At 38.7% G+C, this 25,217-nt stretch overlaps 1 protein-coding gene across 1 annotated transcript in view; it reads right to left on the bottom strand.

Moving 5' to 3' along the window:
- LOC137248797 (protein retinal degeneration B-like) overlaps window positions 1–24,493 on the bottom strand; it is a 35,629-nt gene extending 11,136 nt beyond the window's left edge. Inside the window, exons 1-10 of the mRNA XM_067779697.1 lie at window positions 24,379–24,493; window positions 24,042–24,304; window positions 18,090–18,165; window positions 16,531–16,809; window positions 15,791–16,462; window positions 15,552–15,719; window positions 15,356–15,493; window positions 14,701–14,849; window positions 11,898–12,716; window positions 11,656–11,828 (exon numbers count right to left, since the gene is read on the bottom strand). Of these exons, the coding sequence (XP_067635798.1) occupies window positions 11,656–11,828; window positions 11,898–12,716; window positions 14,701–14,849; window positions 15,356–15,493; window positions 15,552–15,719; window positions 15,791–16,462; window positions 16,531–16,809; window positions 18,090–18,165; window positions 24,042–24,304; window positions 24,379–24,385 (2,744 nt within the window). The 5' untranslated portion in view covers window positions 24,386–24,493. The remainder of the gene's footprint in view (window positions 1–11,655; window positions 11,829–11,897; window positions 12,717–14,700; window positions 14,850–15,355; window positions 15,494–15,551; window positions 15,720–15,790; window positions 16,463–16,530; window positions 16,810–18,089; window positions 18,166–24,041; window positions 24,305–24,378) is intronic.
- Between the last annotated feature and the right edge of the window lie 724 nt (window positions 24,494–25,217).

Here is a 25,217-nt window from a genome sequence, read left to right as displayed (position 1 = left end):
CTTTTAGCTTACAGGCGTATACGAATTTCACCACGATTTTCACCTGTGCAAATTAAGTAGCTGACAAACGAGGTGGAATTCTCTTGTTATGATGAGAGGTGGAATTCTGTTGTTTTTGCCAGTGTTGTCAGCGAAAATTCCACTACTTCTCTTAAATCTTGCTATTTTGAACAAATAAATAAAGATAAGAATGTTCACTTAGGAATTACTGAAATTACTAATCAAATTCGCAATTGCCTTTTTGTAGGCAGTACTAAAAAATTGAAAATAAAAAGATGATAAAAAAAATGTTAAGGACTACCTTTATATAAATGGACCAAAAAAAGAAGGCAATTTTTCCTTTAATACAGACATAGCCTTGTTGAATTTTGACTACAAAACTTTAACAATACCTCTTGTAAAAGAATTTTGGGATTTACAATTATAATGGTAGAGCGCGCGTTAATCCATTAGTTAATCCCAAGTACATGGTTTGCCTTAAATTAAAAGATTGCGCTCCACCTTTATAGTTTTAAATCCCGAAATTCTTTTACAAGAGCTATTGTTAAAGTGTGTTAGTCAGAATTCAACAAGACTATATCTCTTTTAAAGGAAAATTTGCCTTCTTTTTTTGGTCCATTTATAGAAAGGTAGTCCTTAACATTTTTTTATCATCTTTTTATTAGTTTTACTTTGTACAAATGGGCAAAGTCAATGGTGCTCCAAAATATACAGCTATTACATTATATCCTACTTTTATTTATATAATTATATCGTTTTGATTTACCTATTTCTTTCTCATTTCCTATTCTTATCTATTTTTATTTTTATTTCTTATATAATTGATATTCCAATTTTTCTTTTCCTTTTCCTTCTCGTTCCAATTTCTCTTATTGCCTTTTGGTTGACGCCGTGGTGTGATGTTAGCGTGCTCCGCCTATCACAACAAAGATCCTGGGTTAACGCCCCAGGCAAAGCAATATAAAAATTTTAGAAATAAGTTTTTTCAGTTAGAAGAAAACTTTTCTAGGCGGCGTGGTCCCTCAGCAGTGTTTGTCAAGCTTACTTACTTACTTAATTGGCGCTTAACCGTCTAAACGGTTATGGCCGTCCAACAAGGCGCGCCAGTCGCTCCTTCGCTCCGCCAACCGGCGCCAATTGGTCACACCAAGGGAGTTTAAATCGTTTTCCACCTGGTCCTTCCAACGGAGTGGGGGCCGCCCTCTACCTCTGCTTCCATAGGCGGGTTCCGATAGAAACACTTTCTTGGCCGGATCATCATCTTTCATTCGCATAACATGGCCTAGCCAGCGCAGCCGCTGCGTTTTAATTCGCTGGACTATGTTGATGTCTGCGTATAGCTCGTACAGCTCATCATTAAATCTTCTTCGGTACTCGCCATCGCCAACGCGTAGAGGTCCATAAATCTTTCGAAGAACTTTTCTCTCGAACACTCCCAAAGCCGCTTCATCTGCTGTTGTCATGGTCCATGCTTCTGCCCCATATAGCAGGACGGGTACGATAAGTGACTTGTAGAGTATGATTTTCGTTCGCCGAGAGAGGACTTTACTTTTCAGTTGCCGACCTAGTTCAAAGTAGCATTTATTGGCAAGATTGAATCTTCGCTTGATTTCAGCGCTGATGTTGTTGTTAGTGTTGATGCTGGTTCCCAAATAAACGAAGTCTTTTACTATTTCGAAATTATGGCTGCCAACAGTAGCGTGGTTGCCAAGGCGCATATGCGCTGACTCTTTGCTCGATGACAGCAGGTACTTCGTTTTGTCCTCATTCACAATCAAACCCATCTTTACCGCTTCTTTTTCCAGCTTGGAGTAAGCAGAACTAACAGCGCGGGTGTTTAGACCGATGATATCAATGACATCAGAATATGCCAGTAATTGCACGCTTTTATAGTATATTGTTCCAGTGCGGTTAAGTTCTGCAGCTAGTATAATTTTCTCCAGCATCAAATTAAAGAAATCGCACGATAGGGGGTCACCCTGTCTGAAACCTCGTTTAGTTTCGAACGGCTCGGAGAGGTCCTTCCCAATTCTGACTGAGCTGATGGTGTTGCTCAACGTCATTTTGCACAGCCGTATAAGTTTTGCGGGGAAACTAAATTCAGACATAGCGGCATATAGGCAGCTCCTTTTCGTGCTGTCGAAGGCGGCTTTAAAGTCGACGAAGAGGTGATGTGTATCGATTCTCTTTTAACGGGTTTTTTCCAAGATTTGGCGCATTGTGAAAATCTGGTCGATGGCAGATTTACCAGGTCTGAAGCCGCACTGATAAGGTCCAATCAGCCGGTTCACGGTGGGCTTCAATCTTTCGCACAATACACTTGAAAGGACCTTATATGCGATATTAAGAAGGCTGATTCCAAGATAGTTGGTGCATTTTGCAGTGTCCCCCTTCTTGTGGACTGGGCAAAGAACACTTAGATTCCAACCGTCGGGCATGCTTTCGTCCGCCCATATTTTGCTAAGAAGCTGCTGCATGCGCCTTAACAACTCCTCGCCGCCGAACTTGAATAGCTCCGCAGGCAATCCATCAGCGCCCACGGCCTTGTTGTTTTTCAATCTGGTTATTGCTATTCTAACTTCGTCATAATCGGGCGGGGGGACATATATTCCATCATCATCGATTGCGGGATCGGGTTCTTCATCTCTGCGCGGTGAATTGCTGCCTCCATTTATGAGAGCAGAGAAGTGCTCCCTCCATAATCTAAGCACTCTCTGGACATCAGTTACAAGGTCGCCGTTTTCATTCCTACAGGAGTTTGCCCCGGTCTTAAAACCTTCCGTCTGTCGCCGTATTTTTTTGTAGAATTTGCGGGCGTTATTCCTGGTGGCTAGCAGCTCAAGCTGCTCGCACTCACGCCTTTCTGCTTCTGCTTTTTTCTTCCTGAAAAGGCGTCTCGCTTCCCTTTTCAACTCACGATAGCGTTCACACACTCCTCTTATCGCGCTCGCTTTTAACGTAGCCCTGTAGGCAGCATCTTTTCTTTCGGTTGCAACGCGGCATTCTTCATCATACCAGTTGTGTTTTCGTGGCCGCCGGTAACCAATTTTTTCCTCGGCGGCAGTACGAAGTGCTTTGGAGATATGCTCCCACTGCTCCTGTATTCCTTCAGGATGAGTTGTGCCCTCCGAGAGCAGGTGTGAGAGTCGAGTTGCGTAATCATTGGCAGTCTGTTGTGATTGAAGCTTTTCGACGTCTATCTTTCCTTGTGTTTTTTGTTCCTTGTTTTTAGCCGCGTTGAGGCGGGTGCGTATTTTGGCTGCAACGAGATAATGGTCCGAATCGATGTTAGGTCCTCGGATCGTGCGCACATCTAAAACACTGGAGGCATGCCGTCCGTCTATCACAACGTGTACGATCTGATTGCGAGTATTTCGATCAGGAGACATCCATGTAGCTTGATGTATCTTTTTATGCATGAACCTCTTGCTTGATATGACCATGTTTCGAGCACCGGCAAAGTCAATCAGCCTCAGTCCGTTAGGAGAAGTTTCATTGTGTAGGCTGAACTTTCCGACTGTAGGGCCAAAAACACCTTCTTTGCCCACCCTGGCGTTAAAGTCGCCAAGCACGACTTTTATATCATGACGGGGGCAGCGCTCGTATGTGCGTTCTAATTGTTCATAAAAAGTGTCTTTCACCTCATCGTCTTTCTCCTCTGTCGGCGCATGGGCGCAGATGAATGATATATTAAAAAATTTTGCTTTTATTCGGATAGCGGCGAGACGCTCGTCCACAGGTGTGAACGCCAGCACTTGGCGACAAAGTCTCTCTCCCACCACGAATCCGACGCCGAAACTGCGCTTATTCGCATGGCCACTCCAATATATGTCACAATTTTTGATCTTCTTTCTTCCTTGCTTCGTCCAACGCATTTCTTGGATGGCGGTGATGTCAGATTTTGCTTTGACGAGGACATCAACCAGCCGGGCATCTGCACCAATCCCATTCTGGGAGCGGACGTTCCAGGTGCATGCCCTCAATTCATTGTCCTTCAAACGTTTGCCATGGTCGTCATCAATAGAGAGTGTATTTATCCGAGGCTTGTTGTTATATTTCATTGGAGTATGGTTTTACGTGGCGGGTCCCAAGCCCAGCGCACAACCCGCTCAGCGGGGGTGAAAATATTACTTGGCACGTTTATATAGCGAGCCGCTTGCTCCAAGACAGACGCCCGCGTGCAGCCGCACCTAGAGGTGTACAGACGCTGCCGATGAAATCTCCCCCGGCTAGCCCTTAAGCAGATTATGTCAGAGTGGCCTAGCCAGGTTTTCGCCTTCTCACATTAGCTCACCGCTAAACGGGTGTTTAGCGGCTATCCAGAGGATACTTGGCCGCAAGCGACCGGCAGTAGTGAGCTGCTTGAACCGCATGCAAAAGAATCGCTCTGGCCATTCCCAGGTGAATGGCGGTCAGAAGCTTTCCCCACTTTCGTGGGCTTCTACACACGGCCCCACCCCGGTTTGTCAAGCACTCCGAATGTATTTCGGCCACGAAAAGCTCTCAGTGAAAACTCATCTGCTTAGCAGATGCCGTTCGGAGTCGGCATAAAACAAGTAGGTCCCGTCCCGCCAATTTGTAGGAAAAATTAAAAGGAGCACGACACAAATTGGGAGATAAGCTCGGCCTAAAAAATCTCTTCGGAGGTTATCGCGCCTTACATTTATTTATTTGTATTGCCTCTTTCTTTTCCTCTCTCTTTTATTTCTTTTTCCATCTATTTCGTTCCACTTTTTCTGCTCGTTTTTTTCTGCCTCGAGAAAAAATAGTGGGTGGCTGATACCAATAGCTCTGGAGATATATGGAATATGACTTTATATTAGTAAGGAGTGAAGCTTCACTGACAAAAAATTAGCTAGTAAAATCAAGACCTCTATTATTAGAATTGTGGCAAAACTTATCACGTTAATTCAACCGAGTTTTTTGTAAAGAACGTATTTGGTTTAATTATTTTAACAGAAGTGAAAATATTGATCTGAAGTAAACTTTCCTTTACAAAAATTACAGGCTCTCAAACAATCTAACTGATTTTTCTGTTAAAATAGCTGATTTTATAGGTCATTTGCACAGCGAACAACTGTAAAATTATGCAAATACAAAAATATAAGAGAGACTTACGCTTACGGCGCTCACTACCTTGTTATTATGACCATAGAAGGATCCTCCGTCATAAAAACAGACTTCACTGTTATCCTAATGTTGGCGAAAGCTGTTATTTTAAAAGTTTTCATTTGTATTCCTATAGTGACAGTAACAATTGTTAAATTAACAGAGCGTTGGCTTACGTATGATGTAAGTTTTTTCACTGTTAATTTGACTGTTGAAACGGTGAATTCAGAATCAACAACTTGTGCGAAATTGATTCAACAACAATTTGCGATGGATACAATTGAGAAAAGTTTCGATTGAATTTACCCGCACTTCAGCTGTAAAATCAACAGTTTTTTTTCCTTTCAGCGTATTTATGGTCTGATAGAGTTGCATTAATTCAACTACTTGCAATACCTGGATGAATTGTGAGTACTCCGCCATGATCAAGGAGGTCAAACAATTGATATGCTTAACCTGCAGCATTTTGTAATTTTTGATTTGTCAAATATTTACTGAGTTATACCATTGTATGTTGTTCTTCTAGACTTTCTATACATAAAAATTTACGGAGTTATTATCCGATTTCGCAAATTTTTAATATGATGTTGATCTGATTACCAAGTTACACATTTCAATTGTTAATGCCTGCTCAGCACAACCGAGTATATAATTATATTTATAAAAATAGGAGAAGAATTTAAAGTAAACCCAAAGCAAAATAATGCAGTTTATAAACTTACATTCATCCTTATTTGTGCGTATATAAATAAGTGTGGATATTATCACAAGAATAAGTTATACATACATGTAAGTGATATAAGACATGGTCTTGATCACAAACAATGCTTAACTTCAATATGGAGAATGAAGGCTTTTCGTTCAAAATTTTTTACGCAACCCTATCTTGAAACTGGCAGAGCAAAGACGTAATTAAATACCACGGAAACAAAAAAAGTTTATAACAGTTCATCGTTCGGTGGCATAAAGGAATGTTTTAAACAAGTTTTGAATAAACTTAAAATTTTTTCAAAATATTTTTGAAAATTCTTGCTTTACTAAATAATGTTTGGTTGTTGTTGTGGTTTTATTAACGATAAAGACACTCCCCGAATGTTTTAGGGAGGGTTATCGATGTTGATGATCCTTTGCCGGATATAGATCCAGTACGTTCCGGTAACAAACACCATTAAGGTATTAGCCCGACCTTCTAGTGATTGATCAAGTAATACAGTTAAATTAAATTTTTTTTTATTTAGTAGTATAACAATTAGGTCAAGTGCCGCCGACGCCTGCATATGACTGAGGTCTAAGCAAAATACGGATAAAGTTGACTAGATTTTAAATTTGCTATTTTATTTATTCAATTTTATTGAAACGACCAAAGTGTTAGGAGCAAACAGAGCTTTACTTAACTGCACCTTAAACTCACCACGAACAACTTGGAATTAGGTGGCAGTGTCTGATTTCCACAGGCTAAATTTAAATAGTTTCGCTTAAATGAAAATATCTTCATTTGAAGTGGAAAGTTTCATTTGATATGACAAAAGTTTCACTTGATTTGAAAGAAAGTTTATTTTGACATGAAAAAAGTTTCATTTGCGTTGAAAAAAATTTCATCTTTTCTGAAAACAGGTTCTTTTGATTTACATACTCAGTTGAGAGCTATGGAGACAAAATAAGGGAAAATCACCATGTAGGAAAATGCACCTAGGGTATCCCTGGAATGTGGTTGTATGACATGTGTATCAAATGGAAGGTATTAAAGAGTATTTTAAGAGAGAGTAGGCCATAGTTCTATGGATGGACGCCATTTAGGGATATCGCCATAAAGGTAGACCAGGGCTAAATCTAGAATTTGTTTGTGCGATATAGGTATCAAATGAAAGGTGTTAATTAGTATTTTAAAAATGTGTGTGCCTTAGTTGTATATGTGAAGGCGTTTTCGAGATATCGCCATAAATGTGGACCAGGGGTGACTCTAGAATGTGTTTGTACGATAAGGGTAACAAATGAAAGGTGTTACTGAGAATTTTAAGAGGGAGTGAGCCTTAGGTCTATAGGTGGACGCCCTTTCGAGATATCGCCATTAAGGTGGGCCAGGGGTGACTCTAGAATATGTTTGCACGATATGGGTATCAAATGAAAGGTGGTAATGAGTATTTCAAAAGGGAGTGATCCTTAGTTCTACAGGTGGACGCCGTTTCGAGATATCGCCATAAAGGTGGGCCAGGGGTGACTCTAGAATGTGCTTGTACGATATGGGCATCAAATGAAAGGTGTTAATGAGTATTTTAAAAGGGAGTGATCCTTAGTTCCATAGGTGGACGCCGTTTCCAGATATCGCCATAAAGGTGGACAAGGGGTGACTCTAGAATGTGTTTGTACGATATAGGAATCAAATGAAAGGTGTCGATGAAAATTTTAAAAGCGAGTGGGCCTTCGGTGTATAGGTGGGCGCCTTTTCGAGATATCGCCATAAAGGTGGAACAAGGGTGACTCTAGAATGTTTGTACGATATGGGTATCAAACGAAAGGTGTTACTGAGCATTTTAAGAGGGAGTGGGCCTTAGGTCTATAGGTGGACGCCTTTTCGAGATATCGCCATTAAGGTGGGCCAGGGGTGACTCTAGAATGTGTTTGTACGATATGGGTATCAAATGAAAGGTGGTAATGAGTATTTTAAAAGGGAGTCAGCCTTAGTTCTATAGGTGGACGCCTTGTCCATATATCGCCATAAAGGTGGACCAAGGGTGACTCTATAATGTGTTTGTGCGATATGGGTATCAAATTAAAGGTATTAATGAGGGTTTTAAAAGCGAGTGGCCCTTTGATGTAAATGTGAACCAGGGTGATCTAAAAAATCATCTGTCGGGTACTGCTAATTTATTTATATATGCAATACCACGAACAGTATTCCTGCCAAGATTCCAAGGGCTGTTGATTTCGCCCAGAGAACTTTTTCATTTTTTTTACTTAATATGGTAGGTGTCACACCCATTTTACAAAGTTTTCTAAAGTTATATTTTGCGTCAATAAAACAATCCAATTACCATGTTTCATCCCTTTTTTCGTATTTGGTATAGAATTATGGTATTTTTTTCATTTTTCGTAATTTTCGATATCGAAAAAGTGGGCGTGGTTATAGTCGGATTTCGGTCATTTTTTACACCAAGATAAAGTGAGTTCAGATAAGTACGTGGACTAAGTTTAGTAAAGATATATCGTTTTTTGCGCAAGTTATCGTGTTAACGACCGAACGGAAGCTCGGACGGTCGACTGTGTATAAAAACTGGGCGTGGCTTCAACCGATTTGGCCCATTTTCACAGAAAACAGTTACCGTCACAGAATCTATGCCCCTACCGAATTTTACAAGGATTGGTAAATCGACTTATGGCATTAAAAGTATCCTAGACAAATTACATGAAAAAGGACGGAGCCCTTTTGAAATTTTCTTTTATTTTTATATTTTGTTGCACCATATCATTACTGGAGTTAAATTTTGACATAATTTACTTATATACTGTAAAGATATTAAATTTTTTGTTAAAATTTGACTTAAAAATTTTTTTTTTAAAAAGTGGGAGTTTTCGTAATCCGATTTAGCTAATTTTTTTGTAGCACAGATATAGTTATAGTAGTAACGCGCCTGCCAAATTTCATTATGATATCTTCAACGACTGCCAAATTACACCTTGCAAAACTTTTAAATTACGTTCTTTTAAAAGTAGGCAGTGCCACGCCCGTTGTCCAAAATTTTACCAACTTTCTATTTTGCGTCATAAGATCAAGGAACTTATCGAGTTTCATAGCTTTATCCGTCTTTGGTAATAAATTATCGCACTTTTTCGGATTTTCGAAATTTTCGATATCGAAAAAGTGGGCGTGGTTGTAGTCCGATTTCGTTCACTTTAAATAGCGATCTGAGATGAGCGCCCAGGAACCTACATACCAAATTTCATCAAGATACCTCAAAATTTACTTAAGTTATCGTGTTAACGGACAGACGGACGGACGGACGGACGGACATGGCTCAATCAAATTTTTTTTCGATACTGATGATTTTGATATATGGAAGTCTATATCTATCTCGATTCCTTTATACCTGTACAACCAACCGTTATCCAATCAAAGTTAATATACTCTGTGAGCTCTGCTCAACTGAGTATAAAAAGTATAATATGAAAAAAGTTTTATTTGGTTTAAAAAAAGTTTCATTTGCTTTGAAAAATTTTATCTGATTTGAAAAAAAGTTTTCGTTTGATTTGAAAACAGTTTCATTTGACTTGAAAAAAAAAAATTCATTTGACTTAAGTTTTATTTGATTTAAAAAAAAAATTGATTTAAAACAAGTAAGGAAGGTTAAGTGTGGGTGTAACCGAACATTACATACTCAGCTGAGAGCTACAGTGACAACATAAGGGAAAATAACCAAGTAAGAAAATGAAATGAATGACATGTGTATCAAATGAAAGGCATTAAAGAGTATTTTATGAGGGAGTGGGCCATAGTTCTATAGGTGGACGCCATTTAGGGATATCGCCATAAAAGTGGACCAGGGGTGACTCTAGAATGTGTTTGTACGATATGGGTATCAAATTTAAGGTATTAATGAGGGGTTTAAAAGTGAGTGGTGGTAGTTGTATAGGTGGTCGCTGTTTCGAGATATCGCCATAAAGGTGGCCCAGGAGTGACCCTAGAATTTGTTTGTACGATATGGGTATCAAATTAAAGGTATTAATGAGGGTTTTAAAAGGGAGTGGTGGTAGTTGTATATGTGCAGGCGTTTTCCAGATATCGACCAAAATGTGGACCAGGGTGACCCATAACATCATCTGTCGGGTACCGCTAATTTATTTATATATGTAATACCACGAGCAGTATTCCTGCCAAGATTCCAAGGGCTTTTGATTTCGCCCTGCAGAACTTTTTCATTTTCTTCTACTTAATATGGTAGGTGTCACATCCATTTTACAAAGTTTTTTCTAAAGTTATATTTCGCGTCAATAAACCAATCCAGTTACCACGTTTCATCCCTTTTTTCGTATTTGGTATAGAATTATGGCATTTTTTTAATTTTTTCGTAATTTTCGATAACGAAAAAGTGGGCGTGGTCATAGTCGGATTTCGTTCATTTTTTATACCAAGATAAAGTGCGTTCAGATAAGTACGTGAACTAAGTTCTCTAAAGATATGTCGATTTTTGCTCAAGTTATCGTGTTAACGGCCGAGCGGAAGGACAGACGGTCGACTGTGTATAAAAACTGGGCTTGGATTCAATCGATTTCGCCCTTTTTCACAGAAATAAGTTACCGTCCCAGAATCTAAGCCCCTACCAAATTTCACAAGGATTGGTAAATTTTTGTTCGATCTATGGCATTAAAAGTATCCTAGACAAATTAAATGAAAAAGGGCGGAGCCACGCCCATTTTCAAATTTTCTTTTATTTTTGTATTTTGTTGCACCATATCATTACTGTAGTTGAATGTTGACATAATTTACTTATATACTGTAAAGATATAAAATTTTTTGTTAAAAAGTGGGCGTGGTCCTTCTCCGATTTTGCTAATTTTTATTAAGCGTACATATAGTAATAGGAGTAACGTTCCTACCAAATTTTATCATGATATCTTCAACGACTGCCAAATTACAACTTGCAAAGGTTTTAAATTACCTTCTTTTAAAAGTGGGCGGTGCCACGCCCATTGGTCAAAATTTTACTAATTTTCTATTCTGCGTCATAAGTTCAACTCACCTACCAAGTTTCGTCGCTTTATCTGTCTTTGGTAATGAATTATTGCACTTTTCGGTTTTTCGAAATTTTCGATATCGAAAAAGTGGGCGTGGTTATAGTCCGATATCGTTCATTTTAAATAGCGGTCTGAGATGAGTGCTCAGGAGCCAACATACCAAATTTCATCAAGATACCTCAAAATTTACTCAAGTTATCGTGTTAACGGGCGGACGGACGGGCATGGCTCAATCAAATTTTTTCTCGATCCTGATGATTTTGATATATGGAAATCTATATCTATCTCGATTCCTTTATACCTGTACAACCAACCGTTATCCAATCAAACTTAATATACTCTGTGAGCTCTGCTCAACTGAGTATAAAAAATTTCATTTGACTTGAAAAATTTTCATTTGATTTGAAAAAAGTTTAAATTGAACCGAAAAAATTTCATTTGGTTTCAAAAAAAAGTCTCATTCACTCTGAAAAGATTTGGTTTGATAAAGAAAAGTTTACTTTGACTTGAAAAAAAGTTTAATTTGAATTGAAAAAGTTTAATTTGGTTTAAAAAAGTTGCATTTGCTCCGTGTCATTTAATTTGAAAATTCTGTATCGTTTAAGAATCTACACTCAACCAAACAAAGTCAGCGATTTGTTTGTGATCAAACCGACAAAATAGTTTAAATTAAATAGATCTAAAATAGTTGTTTAGTATTTATAGTATATACATATATGTATGTACAACTAAATGCTTAGTATTAATACGTGTACTGTTGACGACCTTACAACAAAAAAACAATGGACACACTAAACTATATGCACATCCACATACCTTCTGCGCCGTGAATTCGACGCTTGTCCAGGTAAATTGAAGCAACCACGCGGAATTACCATGCGTGCATTGCCTTTGGCAGGACGTGAGCCGCCCATTACTTGTAAACCAGCCAAATGGGCAGCATAACCATCGCTTAGCACCGTAGCATTCGATTGCAATTTTTTACTAACCTAAAGCATGTATTAAAAAAAGGAAAAAATCTATTATTTTGTATCACACTTTAACGCATACCAACTTACTTTGCCAACAATAAATATTTGATCGGGACGCAAACCCACATTCGTATAGACCGTTATATCTTTGCTGCTACCATATGCGGCGACTATAGAGATTCCATGATTTTGAACTAAATTATTTAAAAAAGCGGTCTTGTGACCCAATGGATCTGTCAATAGCCCATCGGCGAACGAAATAAGACCATGTGGAAAATTGTGTTGACTTAACCATGAAACTACTCGCTGTTGTTGCATATCTGGACGTCCTGTAAAGTAGATCAACAAATAGCCCAACTCTTGCCAATGCCGACATACATGAACTGCACCAGCACGTACTTTTGGATCACGCCCCGTCACCGACATCGATGCCGTAAAGGAACCATCAATACTAAACACAACACATTCGGTCATTGGTGGTACAATGGCCAAATAACAATCGACTGATGTATGATCACCGCGTACAATCATTTTCACTGGATAAATACCATAGCCCAATGCAACTCGATCGGGTATGCTATATGAGATACGTCCCGTTTTATCAGTCAATTCGGTGGCAAGGAATGTCCATTCGCCAGCTGGTGGATCTTTCATTAAATGTATATTGACTTTTTCGCCATGCAAAGTGATCATATCGAGTGGGCGGTACATAAAACGGGCATTCAAACATTGTTCACGTCCCTCTAACACAATGACATCGTTGGCTCGATGATTGGCAGCAACGTTTTTCAGCTTGACGGAAGTACGCTTTTTCATCCATTTCTCACGTGGCTGACTCGGATGGAAGGTGACGGTGTCTTTGTCATCAGCAGATCCGACAAATGGAATGCCATCGAATTTGCCAATCTGGAAATAGCGGAATTTTGTTGTAATACATAAACTTTTTTTATGGAAAAAATTAGAATTTGTTTAGAAGATTTAATAATTCTCTTTATTTTTAAGCTCTTAGGAACCAATTTATCTATTGTTGGCCTCGTGAGGTGACACGATTGGACTTATACTTTTTCAGGGTCAATGAAAGGAATGATCAATATTTGTGACTTTTTGTGCTACGAAAAAAGTGTCAACGTCAGACATTGAGTGGCCTTCAAGGCTAGCATTTAAAAACGTCCACAATCATTTCAAAAATTCGCTTTAGAACAATTCAAAGCAACAAAGTTGAATAAACTAAGAATGTCTCTTCCGTTCTCAATATATGAGATGAAAGGTGGACCCCGGATTAAACAATAGAAATATATAAATAAATCTGAAAACTAATCTTATGTTAAAGCCTTGAAACTTTAGTTGAGGGTGGGAACTGTAGATAGATGACAAATGGGAACAGATAAGTTTTATGAACTCTCTTAAGAACAGATATAAATAGGATGCTTGTGCGAAGAACATTGATGGAGTCTTGGTTTTTTAAGTACTCTATAAAATCATGACCCGTGGTTGCCATTCAAAGGCTACGAAACTGCATAGGTTAAGTTGAGAGGGCATTAATGGGAACTATTCACTATACCACTCGAACAAGTATTTGTCCATTGTGAATTATATCGATGTGCCGGCTGAATACGTACTCGTGCAAGCAAATACCTCCAATTAGCGGAGAAAGTGATGAAACGACTTCTATTTCTCCTCATCCCGACAACTTCTGCAGATGGAGCTTTGTGAGCATATGCTCTTGTTGGAAAATCGTTGAATTAGCGCAATATGTTAAGCATAAGAAAAAATGTCACACCTTTCCTATCCAAACATTGTCATAAGAACCTTAATACCGAACAATCATTTCGGTTAGATGACAGCAAGTTTGTTGGCCTAAAACTGTATTCTGCGTTTTTTCTCAGAAGATAACTTAATGATGGTCGCTCGTGACTGTCGGCCTCGTTTATATCCATTTCGGAACATCGAGATACTCTATGAGCGCCAGCCTAGCTCGACCCCTCCTTACAAGATATCGTGGGTGCAAGCACAAATCGTCACATTGATATCTAAGATTTTATTGTTTTGAAGCAGGGTAGCTGCTGCTTCGAGTACGACGAAGCCCTTGATCTCCTTTCATTCCTGCCCGAAGTAATCTTATGTTTTGTATACGAAGTCAATCACTTTGGTAATAAAGGCCCTGTTACATGTTAGGCCAGATTTGACTCCGTTTAACGCCAAATTGTCATGTCAGCTAATATCTTATTTATACATTCTGGATTCTGTTGGATTCTGTTAGTCTCAAGAAGTTGGAGGAAGAAATGTTGATTTTTCTAATGAACGGGGCACGCTGCAGATCAGCTGTTTTTCCCTGGTCCGCTGAACTGATAATCGGTTATTCTTAAAGTGTTCCCATATTATATTTCTACTGTTCCCGTCTTCTACTTAAATTTTAGCATATCAGTTAAATCGTTGGAAGATTCTGTTGAAGTGTTTAGCATTTTATGAAAATAAGTGTGTTTTATGCTTTTTTTTAATGATAACAAAATTCCCTGACGAAGTTGCGAAAGTATCGAAACGCGTACGAGGGAAAATTTAAATTTCTCATTCGTAGCCTTATTGGGTCTACACACGGTGCATCTCACTAGCGAGTCAGCTTTGTAGGTGTACGAGTCAGCTAGAGTCATGTCTGTGGGACTAATACTAAAATATTTTCACTTACACATCGAAACTGACTCTTGAATCTGATTCACTGTGTGTAGACCCTATTAAAGTATTTTTTTCGAGATATCATCGGTTTATATTCTGTCACATGTTCTCGAGGTTGTTGAACTCTACGGTACATAGGTTTTTTCTCTAAGCCTCAAGCTCTCACCTAAATAAAAAAACACCTAATCAAATTTTTTTCTTTAAAATAACCAATACTCACCTGTCGCAAAATGAATGCAATCACATCGGCGCTCTCCCAATAACTGGCATGGAACAAATGCGGCAAAGCGTGAGCTGGAAAATTACTCAAACCTTCCGGGCAATATAAAGCGTAATCTAAACGTTTTGTGCCCCACCATTTCATTTGGACTGCAGAGATAATGTATATATGTATGTAATTTATATGATTAATAAGTCTAATTTTACAAGTGTCAATATTTTATGTAAACTAGGGTGGGCCAATTTGTTTTAAGCAACTTTTTCAAAATCATTGTCATACAAACATATCACATAAAATTCTAAGTCATAGAATTGTAAGGCATTACCAATTTTGAGACTTAAGTCAAAGAGAATAACTACCTTGCTATTATATTTAAGGATATTTCGAACTCATTTCGAGTTTTCGAAACTTCTGGTAGTTTTTGTTCTTTCATTTTTGAAAAAGGCTTCTTGGACTTGTTTTCACTTAAACAATGTGCTAGAAAAGGTGTCTCTAAAAGAAACTGGTCCATCCTAATGTAATTATGTTATAGTTATTTTACAAGTTTGAGTTTCTTAGCAGTGTTACAATGCTTTATATGAGTAACGTGTTATCTATAGGGAAACTTTCTCTATAAAACTTATGCTCAAGCTTTCTAAATTAACTAGCAACTTACGTGAGTGGATTGTACTTAGCGATATATTTTCAATTAGGCCAGATATAGTACTTTGCATAGAAGCATCCGATAAACGTCTGCCACTAAATATATTGTTGGCATCGTTAAAATGCTGCGGGTGAGACTGAATGACCTCCACTGTAAAAAATAAGGTAAATAAATATATTGAAATATTTTCTTTTAATTAGAAACTCACATAAATGATAAGGCTTCCCATTGCCTAATGGATACTTAGCATAGCGTGGAACATTTACCGGTGCCAACATGGAAAACCTGGCGCTGAGCAATGGCTCTAGACGGGAAGCAATTGGATCGGTAGGATGGAATAAATTGTACACTTGATTACAGTTTGGTCGGACCATGGCTGTGTGAAATATACAAAACTCATGAATATACATAAGTGGCAAAACTTTACAAACTTCAAGCGCAACTTACCCGCCTTTGCATCGTGCAACTTGCGTGATGCCAACACAATGGAGAGCGGTGAGCCAAACATAAAAAAATCACCCAAATCAAAATCCAGCTTGTTACCGCGCGAATCACTCGATGAGGATCGTCGACGACGTGACGATGGTGCAACCAATAAACGTTTCGCATCAAAATCTGAATCGACAAGACGTTCATCGTGATCTGTGCGTGATGAGCGGCTACCGCCATCAAAATCACCAGCCCCATCAGAGCAATTACCGCGGCGCAACGCCTCATATGCCAACAGCGAACCCATCGAATCACCCAGCATTACCACTTGACCGGCGAAACCCTGACCCTCTTCAGATTTCATAAATTCATGATAAACAATATTTGCTGCTGTCACTGTCTTATTAACGGTATCTTGAAATTCTGGTGATGCCACCGATAGCAACGGTATTGCGCCAATAGGTACATCGGCTATATTTGGTATATCGGCTGCCGATGGCGAAGCATCAAATGAGTATGGACTAAGGCTGGAGAGTATACCCAATGCATCGGTACAAATGGAAGGACATGGAACCATTTTTATTGTGACATGACTCAGCAAACTTGGATAATGTTGACGCATAACCCCCTCGAAAGCGCCGCGAAATGTGGTAATGTCTGACTTCTTGGCGGTCAGCTCACTGGTGGCGTCTGAAATGAACAAAAAAAAAAAAACATTAATAGCTTCATTTTGCAAGCATTTACTTCTCACGTCTTACCTAAAACGCTGCCCGCATGTACAACGAGTATGAGTATAGTGGTGCAACAAGATGGTGCACCTGGCGAACCTAGCGGTGATGTTTCATGTGCACGATCTATGCTAGCCGAGGAACGCAGTTGACGCTTATTGCCACGTTCGGAAGCAACGCGCATAAGGAAGTCCTGATTGAAAATGCTATCTTCTTCACTATCTTTGTAAGCCACACCACTAGTTGGAGGCGGACTGTCATCACCTTCGCCGAGTAGCTCAACCGAACCCCATTTGGCAAGTGAGTTTGCTCATTGATATCTAAATCAAAAACGAAAAACAGTGAGTTATAAGGATATGCACGTATGCAAGCAACTATTGTTAGAACCAAGGAAAATCGTGATGTGTGACTGCGATTTGAATGGCGCAGCGATTTTTACACGCAACTTGCAACTGCGATTTGAAAGTCGCACCGATTTGCATTATTTTTGGTGACCCGAACATTGATAGAAAAATAATATTGTGATGACTATTAGCATCACTAAGTGATACTCACATCACTAGGCGGTTATTAAATAAAGGCACAACAACAATAAAGCAAGCTGCCACTCTTGGTACGTAAACAAATTAATCATCATTTACGCAAATACATACAATGCAATAAAGAGATATTACGCGCACACACTTGTGGTCATTAGCAGAAGTAATGCTGACATACACATGCATATGAATATGAGAAACGCCTAAACTGCAAATATACATGTATATCGCTGGTAACCAAGCAAGTGATTCTAGAAGGCGAAACGTCTAGACTTTGGTAGAAATGTGCGAATGAAGCAACGGAGAGTATAAAAGCAGCGCAAGCTGAGTAGTCAGTAATCAGTTTGATTTAAGCACGCGATTAGTTGCGAATTGAAGTATAATTGTAAGTACTCCCAAAGTAGTCTAATAAAGACCATTTTGCATTATTGAATATTGGAGTTATTTATTCAACAGTTTAACGATTCGAACGTTAGCAGTAGGTTTGGAATAAGCGGAATTTCTCTAACTTCGTTACAATATGATGTAAATCACAATCACAACTTTTGTCTCAGCAAAGAAACTAGCTGCGACAGCGTGAGTCAATGAATTTGTGATTTGTGCTGCGATTACTAGTGATATTGTCACACCGACAGAAAGATAAAAGTAAATCGGCGGATAAGATTCATAGAAATCACCGTGACTGAGCTAGATTTCGTTCGGAAGCATGTTTATCACAAAACGGCTGGGATCAGAGGAGTCGTTATCTGCGAAAATATAAGCCAATGAGATTGTGACTGCACTAGCTACTGCTAGTTAGTCGCAGCACAAATCACACATACATTGACTCACGCTGTCGCAGATAATTTATCATATGAAAGAATCTGTAATTGGGTTGATGTTTCTGATTATTGATAAGTGTGATTGCGAGTGTGAGACGCGTCAGTTACGGTAATTCTTCTGAACCTGTCGCTCCAATTTGCTGTGCTCTTTTAGATGCTCTGACGAAGTCGCAATTACAGACGTACTTTTCATTTCCTTAAGAAACTATGCTTTCGGTATAGTACTTACCAACGCATTCGAAGAACTCTTCGTCAGAGTTCGACTTAGTATCCACCTCTAGACGTTCCGTGCGCCAATTTGCAACCTGAAATTTTTGAATAATTAGTTATTTTGCTGGGAGCATTACTTTTGAAAAACACTATAACAACAAGGTGTTTACAAAGTGAGTAGGCGTTTTCAAACAGCGAAATGAAAATGGCGCCATCTATGTGTTACATTTAACAAGATTTAAACTTCTGTGTGGAAAGTTCTTTTCACTCTAGAACCGGTCTTACCAAAACTTCGCTTTAGTTTTATTGTAAAACTAGAAAACTTCTATAAGAATAAAAACCAATTAAACAAAAAAAAAAAAAATAAAAAAAGGCATTGGATTTTGCATTCAGATATTACATTTAGTAAAACAAAGAAACTTACGTGTTTGTGGTGTGTACTCTTAGCATGCGGCTATTAATAAATTTTTTTAATTAGAGTTTTCGTTTAAATTTAAAAAATAGTGTTAACAAGAAGAAATACAAATGCAAGTTTCGCAAAGTAATGAAAAATTGAATGCCTTGAAGGGTGAAGGAAGTCGCAAAGTAAGCATCCTTTTAAAATTAGATACTAATTAAATTGGGCCTCAGTCGAGAGGATGCATAATTTAAGAGGTAAGCTTTGCCCTCGTATTAAAACCCTGAGCTGACTAAGTTTGTAGAAGGAATACATATTAAGTTAGGTTTTAAAATTTTTCTTTCGTTATTTTCAATTTCGCCCGAGCATAGATGCAATTAACGAAAGACACCTCGGCTATCTGAATCGCTTCTATTACTTGCCTACTTAATTGGCGTTTAACCGCTTAAACCGTTATGGCCGTCCTACAAAGCGCACCAGTTGCTCCTTCGCTATGCCTAATGGCACCAATTGGTCACACCAAGGGAGTCTAAATCGTTTTCCGGAGTGATGGCCGCCCACTTCCTCTGCTTCCATAGGCGGGTTCCGATAAAAATACTTTCTTAGCCGGCGCGTCATCTCTCATTCGCATAGCATGGCCTAGCCAGCGTATCCGCTGCGTTTCAATTCGATAGATTATGTTTATGGCTGCGTAAAGCTCGTACAGCTCATCGTAAAATCTTTTTCGGTACTCGCCATCGCCAAGGCGTAGAGGTTCCTAACCTTTCGAAGAACTTTTCTCTTTATCTCTTCAGCTGATGTTGTCATGGTACATGCTTCTGCACCATATAGCAAGAGGGGACGGATAATTGACTTGTAGAGCATGATTTTTGTTTGCCGAGAGAGCACTTTACATGTCAATTGCCTACCTAGTCCAAAGTAGCATTTATTGGCAAGAGTGATTCTTCGCTGGATTTCAGAGCTGATTTTATTGTTAGTGTTGAGGCTAGTTCCCAAATAAACGAATTCTTTTACTATTTCGAAATCATGGCTACCAACAGCCGGAGCGATGTGTTCAATGTGCCTTTGCGAGCAAAGTTGCAACAAAGTTCACATATCACTTATGGTTGCCGTCACGGCATATCTCCTTAGGAGATACTCATAACTTAAGAAAATGCTTACTTCGATGCAAACTTTAAAGACACAGCAACAAAAACTTGGTAGACAGGGAACCGCCTCCCAGACGCATATTGAGTCAAATTTGTGGGAAGTTCTGTGAAATATCGCAGTTGTTCAGTGTATCAGTGCGAACTTTCAGGTATGCCTCAGTTCGTCATTTGAGCCCAATCTCCACCTAAACAGAGAATGACCTCAACATGCCTCAAGCGGTCCGGGTTGCATTAGGTTGAGTTGTAGATACCCCGGTAGGAGAAGCATGCGGGTTGTGATACCACATGGGATTACGGTGATAAAAGTTATAGCAATATAAAAATATAATCTTGAATGAAACCTATGTCGAACTTGGTTGTCAAGACCGAAATATTTTTGCCAATTTTTATACTCAGTTGAGCAGAGCTCACAGAGTATATTAAGTTTGATTGGATAACGGTTGGTTGTACATATATAAAGGAATCGAGATAGATATAGACTTCCATATATCAAAATAATCAGGATCGAAAAAAAATTTGATTGAGCCATGTCCGTCCGTCCGTTAACACGATAACTTGAGTAAATTTTGAGGTATCTTGATGAAATTTGGTGTGTAGGTTCCTGAGCACTCATGTCAGATCGCTATTTAAAATGAACGATATCGGACTATAACCACGCCCACTTTTTCGATATCGAAAATTTCGAAAAACCGAAAAAGTGCGATAATTCATTACAAAAGACAGATAAAGCGACAAAAATTGGTAGATGGGTTGAACTTATGACGCAGAATAGAAAATTAGTAAAATTTTGGACAATGGGCGTGGCACCGCCCACTTTTAAAAGAAGGTAATTTAAAATTTTGCAAGCTGTAATTTTGCAGTCGTTGAAGATATCATGATGAAATTTGGCAGGAACGTTACTCCTATTACTATACGTACGCTTAATAAAAATTAGCAAAATCGGAGAAGGACCACGCCCACTTTTAAAAAAAAATTTTTTTTAAAGTAAAATTTTAACAAAAAATTTAATATCTTTACAGTATATAAGTAAATTATGTCAACATTCAACTCCAGTAATGATATGGTGCAACAAAATACAAAAATAAAAGAAAATTTCAAAATGGGGGTGGCTCCGCCCTTTTTCATTTAATTGGTCTAGGATACTTTTAACGCCATAAGTCGAACAAAAATTAACGAATCCTTTTGAAATTAGGTTGGGGCATAGATTTTATGACGCTAACTGTTTTCTGTGAAAATGGACGAAATCGGTTGATGCCACGCCCAGTTTTTATACACAGTCGTTCGTCTGTCCTTCTGCATGGCCGTTAACACGATAACTTGAGCAAAAATCGGCATATCTTTAATGAACTTAGTTCACGTGCTTACTTGAACTCACTTTATCTTGGTATGAAAAATGAACGAAATCCGACTATGACCACGCCCACTTTTTCGATATCAAAAATTACGAAAAATGAAAAAAATGCCATAATTCTATACCAAATACGAAAAAAGGTATGAAACATGGTGGTTGGATTGGCTTATTGACGCAAAATATAACTTTAGAAAAAACTTTATAAAATGGTTGTAACACCTACCATATTAAGTAGAAGAAAATGAAAAAGTTCTGCAGGGCGAAATAAAAAACCCTTAAAATCTTGGCAGATATTTCATATATAAATAAATTATCGGTGTCCAACAAATGATGTTCTGGGTCACCCTGGTCCACATTTTGGTCGATATCTGGAAAACGCCTTCACATATACAACTACCACCACTCCCTTTTAAAACTCTCATTAATACCTTTAATTTGATACTCAAATCGTACAAACTCATTCTAGAGTCACCCCTGGTCCACCTTTATGGCGATATTTCGAAACGGCATCCACCTATAGAACTAAGGCCCACTCCTTTTAAAATACTCATTAACACCATTCCTTTGATGCCCATATTGTACAAACAAATTCTAGGGTCACCCCTGTCCACCTTTGTGGCAATATCTCGAAACGGCGTCCACCTATGGAACTAAGGATTACTCCCTTTTAAAATACTCATTAACACCTTTCATTTGATACCCATATCGTACATACGCATTCTAGAGTCAACCCTGATCCACCTTTATGGCTATATCCCTAAATGGCGTCCACCTATAGAACTATGGCCCACTCCCTCATAAAATTCTCATTAGTGCTTTTCATTTGATACACATGTCATATAAACACATTCCAGGGTTTCCCTCGGTTCATTTTCCTACGTGGTTATTTTCCCTTTTGTTGTCACCATAGCTCTCAACTGAGTATGTAATGTTCGGTTACACCCGAACTTAACTTTCCTTACTTCTTTTTTTTTTGTGTTTGTGTTAGGCTAATTATTGACCACTTTGTTGCTTTAGTGCACTAAAACGGCTCGACGTTATCTAGTTCTGACCATCCGCATAGCTAGCGGAGTTCTGTACTCTCTACTCCCCCTATGATCACTTCAGTTTCGCGCCGAGAAATTTAAGTGACAACTTCTTGGAATACTGATATTGATTCAGATCATCCCAACTTTAGTTTGATCCAGCCACAAACGAGATTAGGCACTTTTAGACTACACTTACGACTGATCTCAGAATTTTGGTAAGACTCTTGACTTTCGCTTAGACTTTAAGTTCCCTTACAGTATAGATATCATCACATTCAGTGCATTCTTAATCGGTTCAAACTCTGTTTGGAAGACGAAACATTAGCCGTGTTTTTTTTTCACTCGCGTATACGTTTACGTTTGCGCGTAAAAAAAATGCTTATCCTCGCTTAGATAATGTTTAGGAGACCCATCTGGCGACAGTGGTTAAATAACTAGCTACAGCACAGTGTGTACCGAAAAGCGGAGACACAACCCTCTGATGGCCATAGGGGATAACATATAGCTGAATCAGTTGCGATGAACTGTGGACACGCATAGAATACACAGAATTAGTGTAGAGGGTGAAACAGAGAAACATATTTCAGTTACATCTGAGTATAATGCGTATTGAAATTATGTAGGCCAAATTTTATGCGCAGCAATTTCAGAGGTGTATTTAAAGTTTGACCCTTAGCAATCCATATAAAGTTTAAGCGTAAACGTCTATAGATGTAAAAAAAAACACTGCTACTATCTCTAGTTCTAACTCCTTGCAAAAATCATCCTCTACAAACCTTCCCAGCCAACGTCGATTTTTCCGTAAGCCAGCTAACTTGTCCACTTCCCCAGATAAGTCCAACTCCCCAGTCCTCATACAAGAAAATTAATGAGTAACTGACACATGGGGCAGTTTTCGGCATATAATAGTTTGTCCTATCTGGGACGGAATCTAATTCGGTAAGAATGGTAGTGTGGTCGAAGTCACAAATCCCCCACAACGTATCACGAAACTTGATCAAAGACCGGGCCACAGTCGCCTCGTGTGAAATGTTTAGCGTGCCACCAAAGCCAAGGTAGGTGTTGCTCTAATAGCGCCGTTTATAAAAACCAGCGATATCCGTACAGTGCGCTCCACTACAGCAGCATCTCATAGAGCATAATTGACTTAACTTCTATCTCATAAAGCAGAACTTGTCAGAGTCCTCACATCTAATAGCTTCTTTGCAGCAGTACCCTTGACCATGGTTGACCTCTTGGTTTTCAACCCTCAGACGAAGAGTAGTTCTCGTTGAACTGTCCTTACTTACAATATGCCTGCTATTTTGTCAACAGCAACCCTTTCTATTTCGCATACGTAATGGGAGCACAATGTGCTACGGAATGCCGACCCTTAATGGAGAGATAAATGAAATGGTGGAGGGCTTTTGGGAGATATGACGAGAGTTTGATTTTTCCGAAGTCCTCCTAAGTGATACGCTCCAACCGGCTTTTGAATGCAAATGATGATCAACAACCGGAACCCTTGTTTGATGACTTATTATTTAAAAAATCTTCTTAATGTCAGTGGGTCCTCGTGTGTAGACGACAATTCCTGACACTTTCCTAATAACACAAATCCCCTTATTAAATTGGTTTTGCTATTGATTATGTGATACACATGAGGCAATTAGTAAATCTAAGGCCTTGATCTTGTGTACGAACACGAACACTATCAGAGATTGTGTATTTTAAGTATATATAGATCTCCATTTATGTTATTTTGCTCGATAGCTACTATCATCTCTTCTGGACTACTGTTCGGTAGGTACAAAAAATTTTCCTATCCATAATTCTCATAGCTCTATATCATATTTCCTCACCCCTCAAGATATTAAACGACCGTTTAAAGCGCAAAACGAAAAGTCAGCTAGGCATACAAGACATTCATGTAAACACAAACGAGATTCGTACTTCGTGTATGATTACAAATTATTTTAACAGTTATGTCATAAATTACACACTTTAGGCAAGCATTTTTTTAATGAAACACACCAATGATTTTAAATATTCATGATCAAATATTTACCTGTATATCGAAACTATGCGCCGAGCCAGCTGGCGAATGTAGCGTACCCTTAGAACCGAATTTGGACTTCATCAATTGTATGCTTTGCGAACGTGAATGTGCGCTCACTTCTTGTCCAGCGTTTTCTTCATCCTCATCTGAAGTGCCGTCAGCACTTGGAGGCTCTTGGGTAACAATCGGTGGTGGTGCGCCACTCGATTTTCTACGTTCACTGCCTGTACTGCTTGTTATTGGTCTGCCATGCAGATCAGCAATGGTGTCGGCTAAAGTTTGTAAATAATTAAAATATTAAGAAGTAAGGACGGGACTGTCTTCGGCTGTGCCGAAGGCTTCATACCTTTCATGAATGGAGTTGAGCAATAATCTTATCCCATTTGTAATATCCGAATAATCGACTCTATAAGATATGTACCCTGCAAAAATTGTTGGATTATGTGTTCCGTTTTCTTCATGTTGGAGTAGTCTAACAATACTCCTTTGCAATGCGTTTGTGGACCACCATCAGCCGGTCATTGCTCGTTTTTTAACGACCGTGATCACAACACGATGACGATCGAACAGAGTTCCCAAAAGTAAAATATTGCATACAAATAACTGATAATAAAATTTTACTATGGCAACTCTGATAAAATGCAACAGCGCACTGGTTTTATGTATACATACTATAGTATGGAGAAATATTTAGTTTTTTATTCACGCACATGCTAAATAACATAAGAATATTCGTAGTATAAAATATAAAAGTTGTATAAGAGGGGCAATATACTTCCAATTTACTTTCATTTTAAATTAAATTCACTCCGATAATTCTTTCCGACAGCACAATTCCTCTTTAGTACTTTGGCATATTATCCTCTGTGGGTGCTCCATGGAGTACTACAGTGAAAGTACTTTGGAAAGTACTCTCACGTTGGAATACTCACAAACAAAACGAGAGTGGGATCACCTACTCCTCTCCTAGAACATCGCAATGTTAATTGGAGCACATTTTCCTTACACTATTTATGGAGTACTCGCGTTTTCTTAAGGGTACTACAATTATATCGAACAGACATACATACTTATGAGATATTTTCGATAAATATAAAATAAACAAGTAAACCGAACATTACATACCCAGCTGTGCCCTTGAAACGCTGTTGTTGTTTGCTTTGTGCGGTTAATAGTGTTATAAGG

The sequence above is a fragment of the Eurosta solidaginis genome, chromosome 4 (assembly GCF_040869045.1).
Source record: "Eurosta solidaginis isolate ZX-2024a chromosome 4, ASM4086904v1, whole genome shotgun sequence".
In the NCBI taxonomy this organism is placed as follows: domain Eukaryota; kingdom Metazoa; phylum Arthropoda; class Insecta; order Diptera; family Tephritidae; genus Eurosta; species Eurosta solidaginis.
This window is presented reverse-complemented; position numbering and strand designations above follow the sequence as displayed.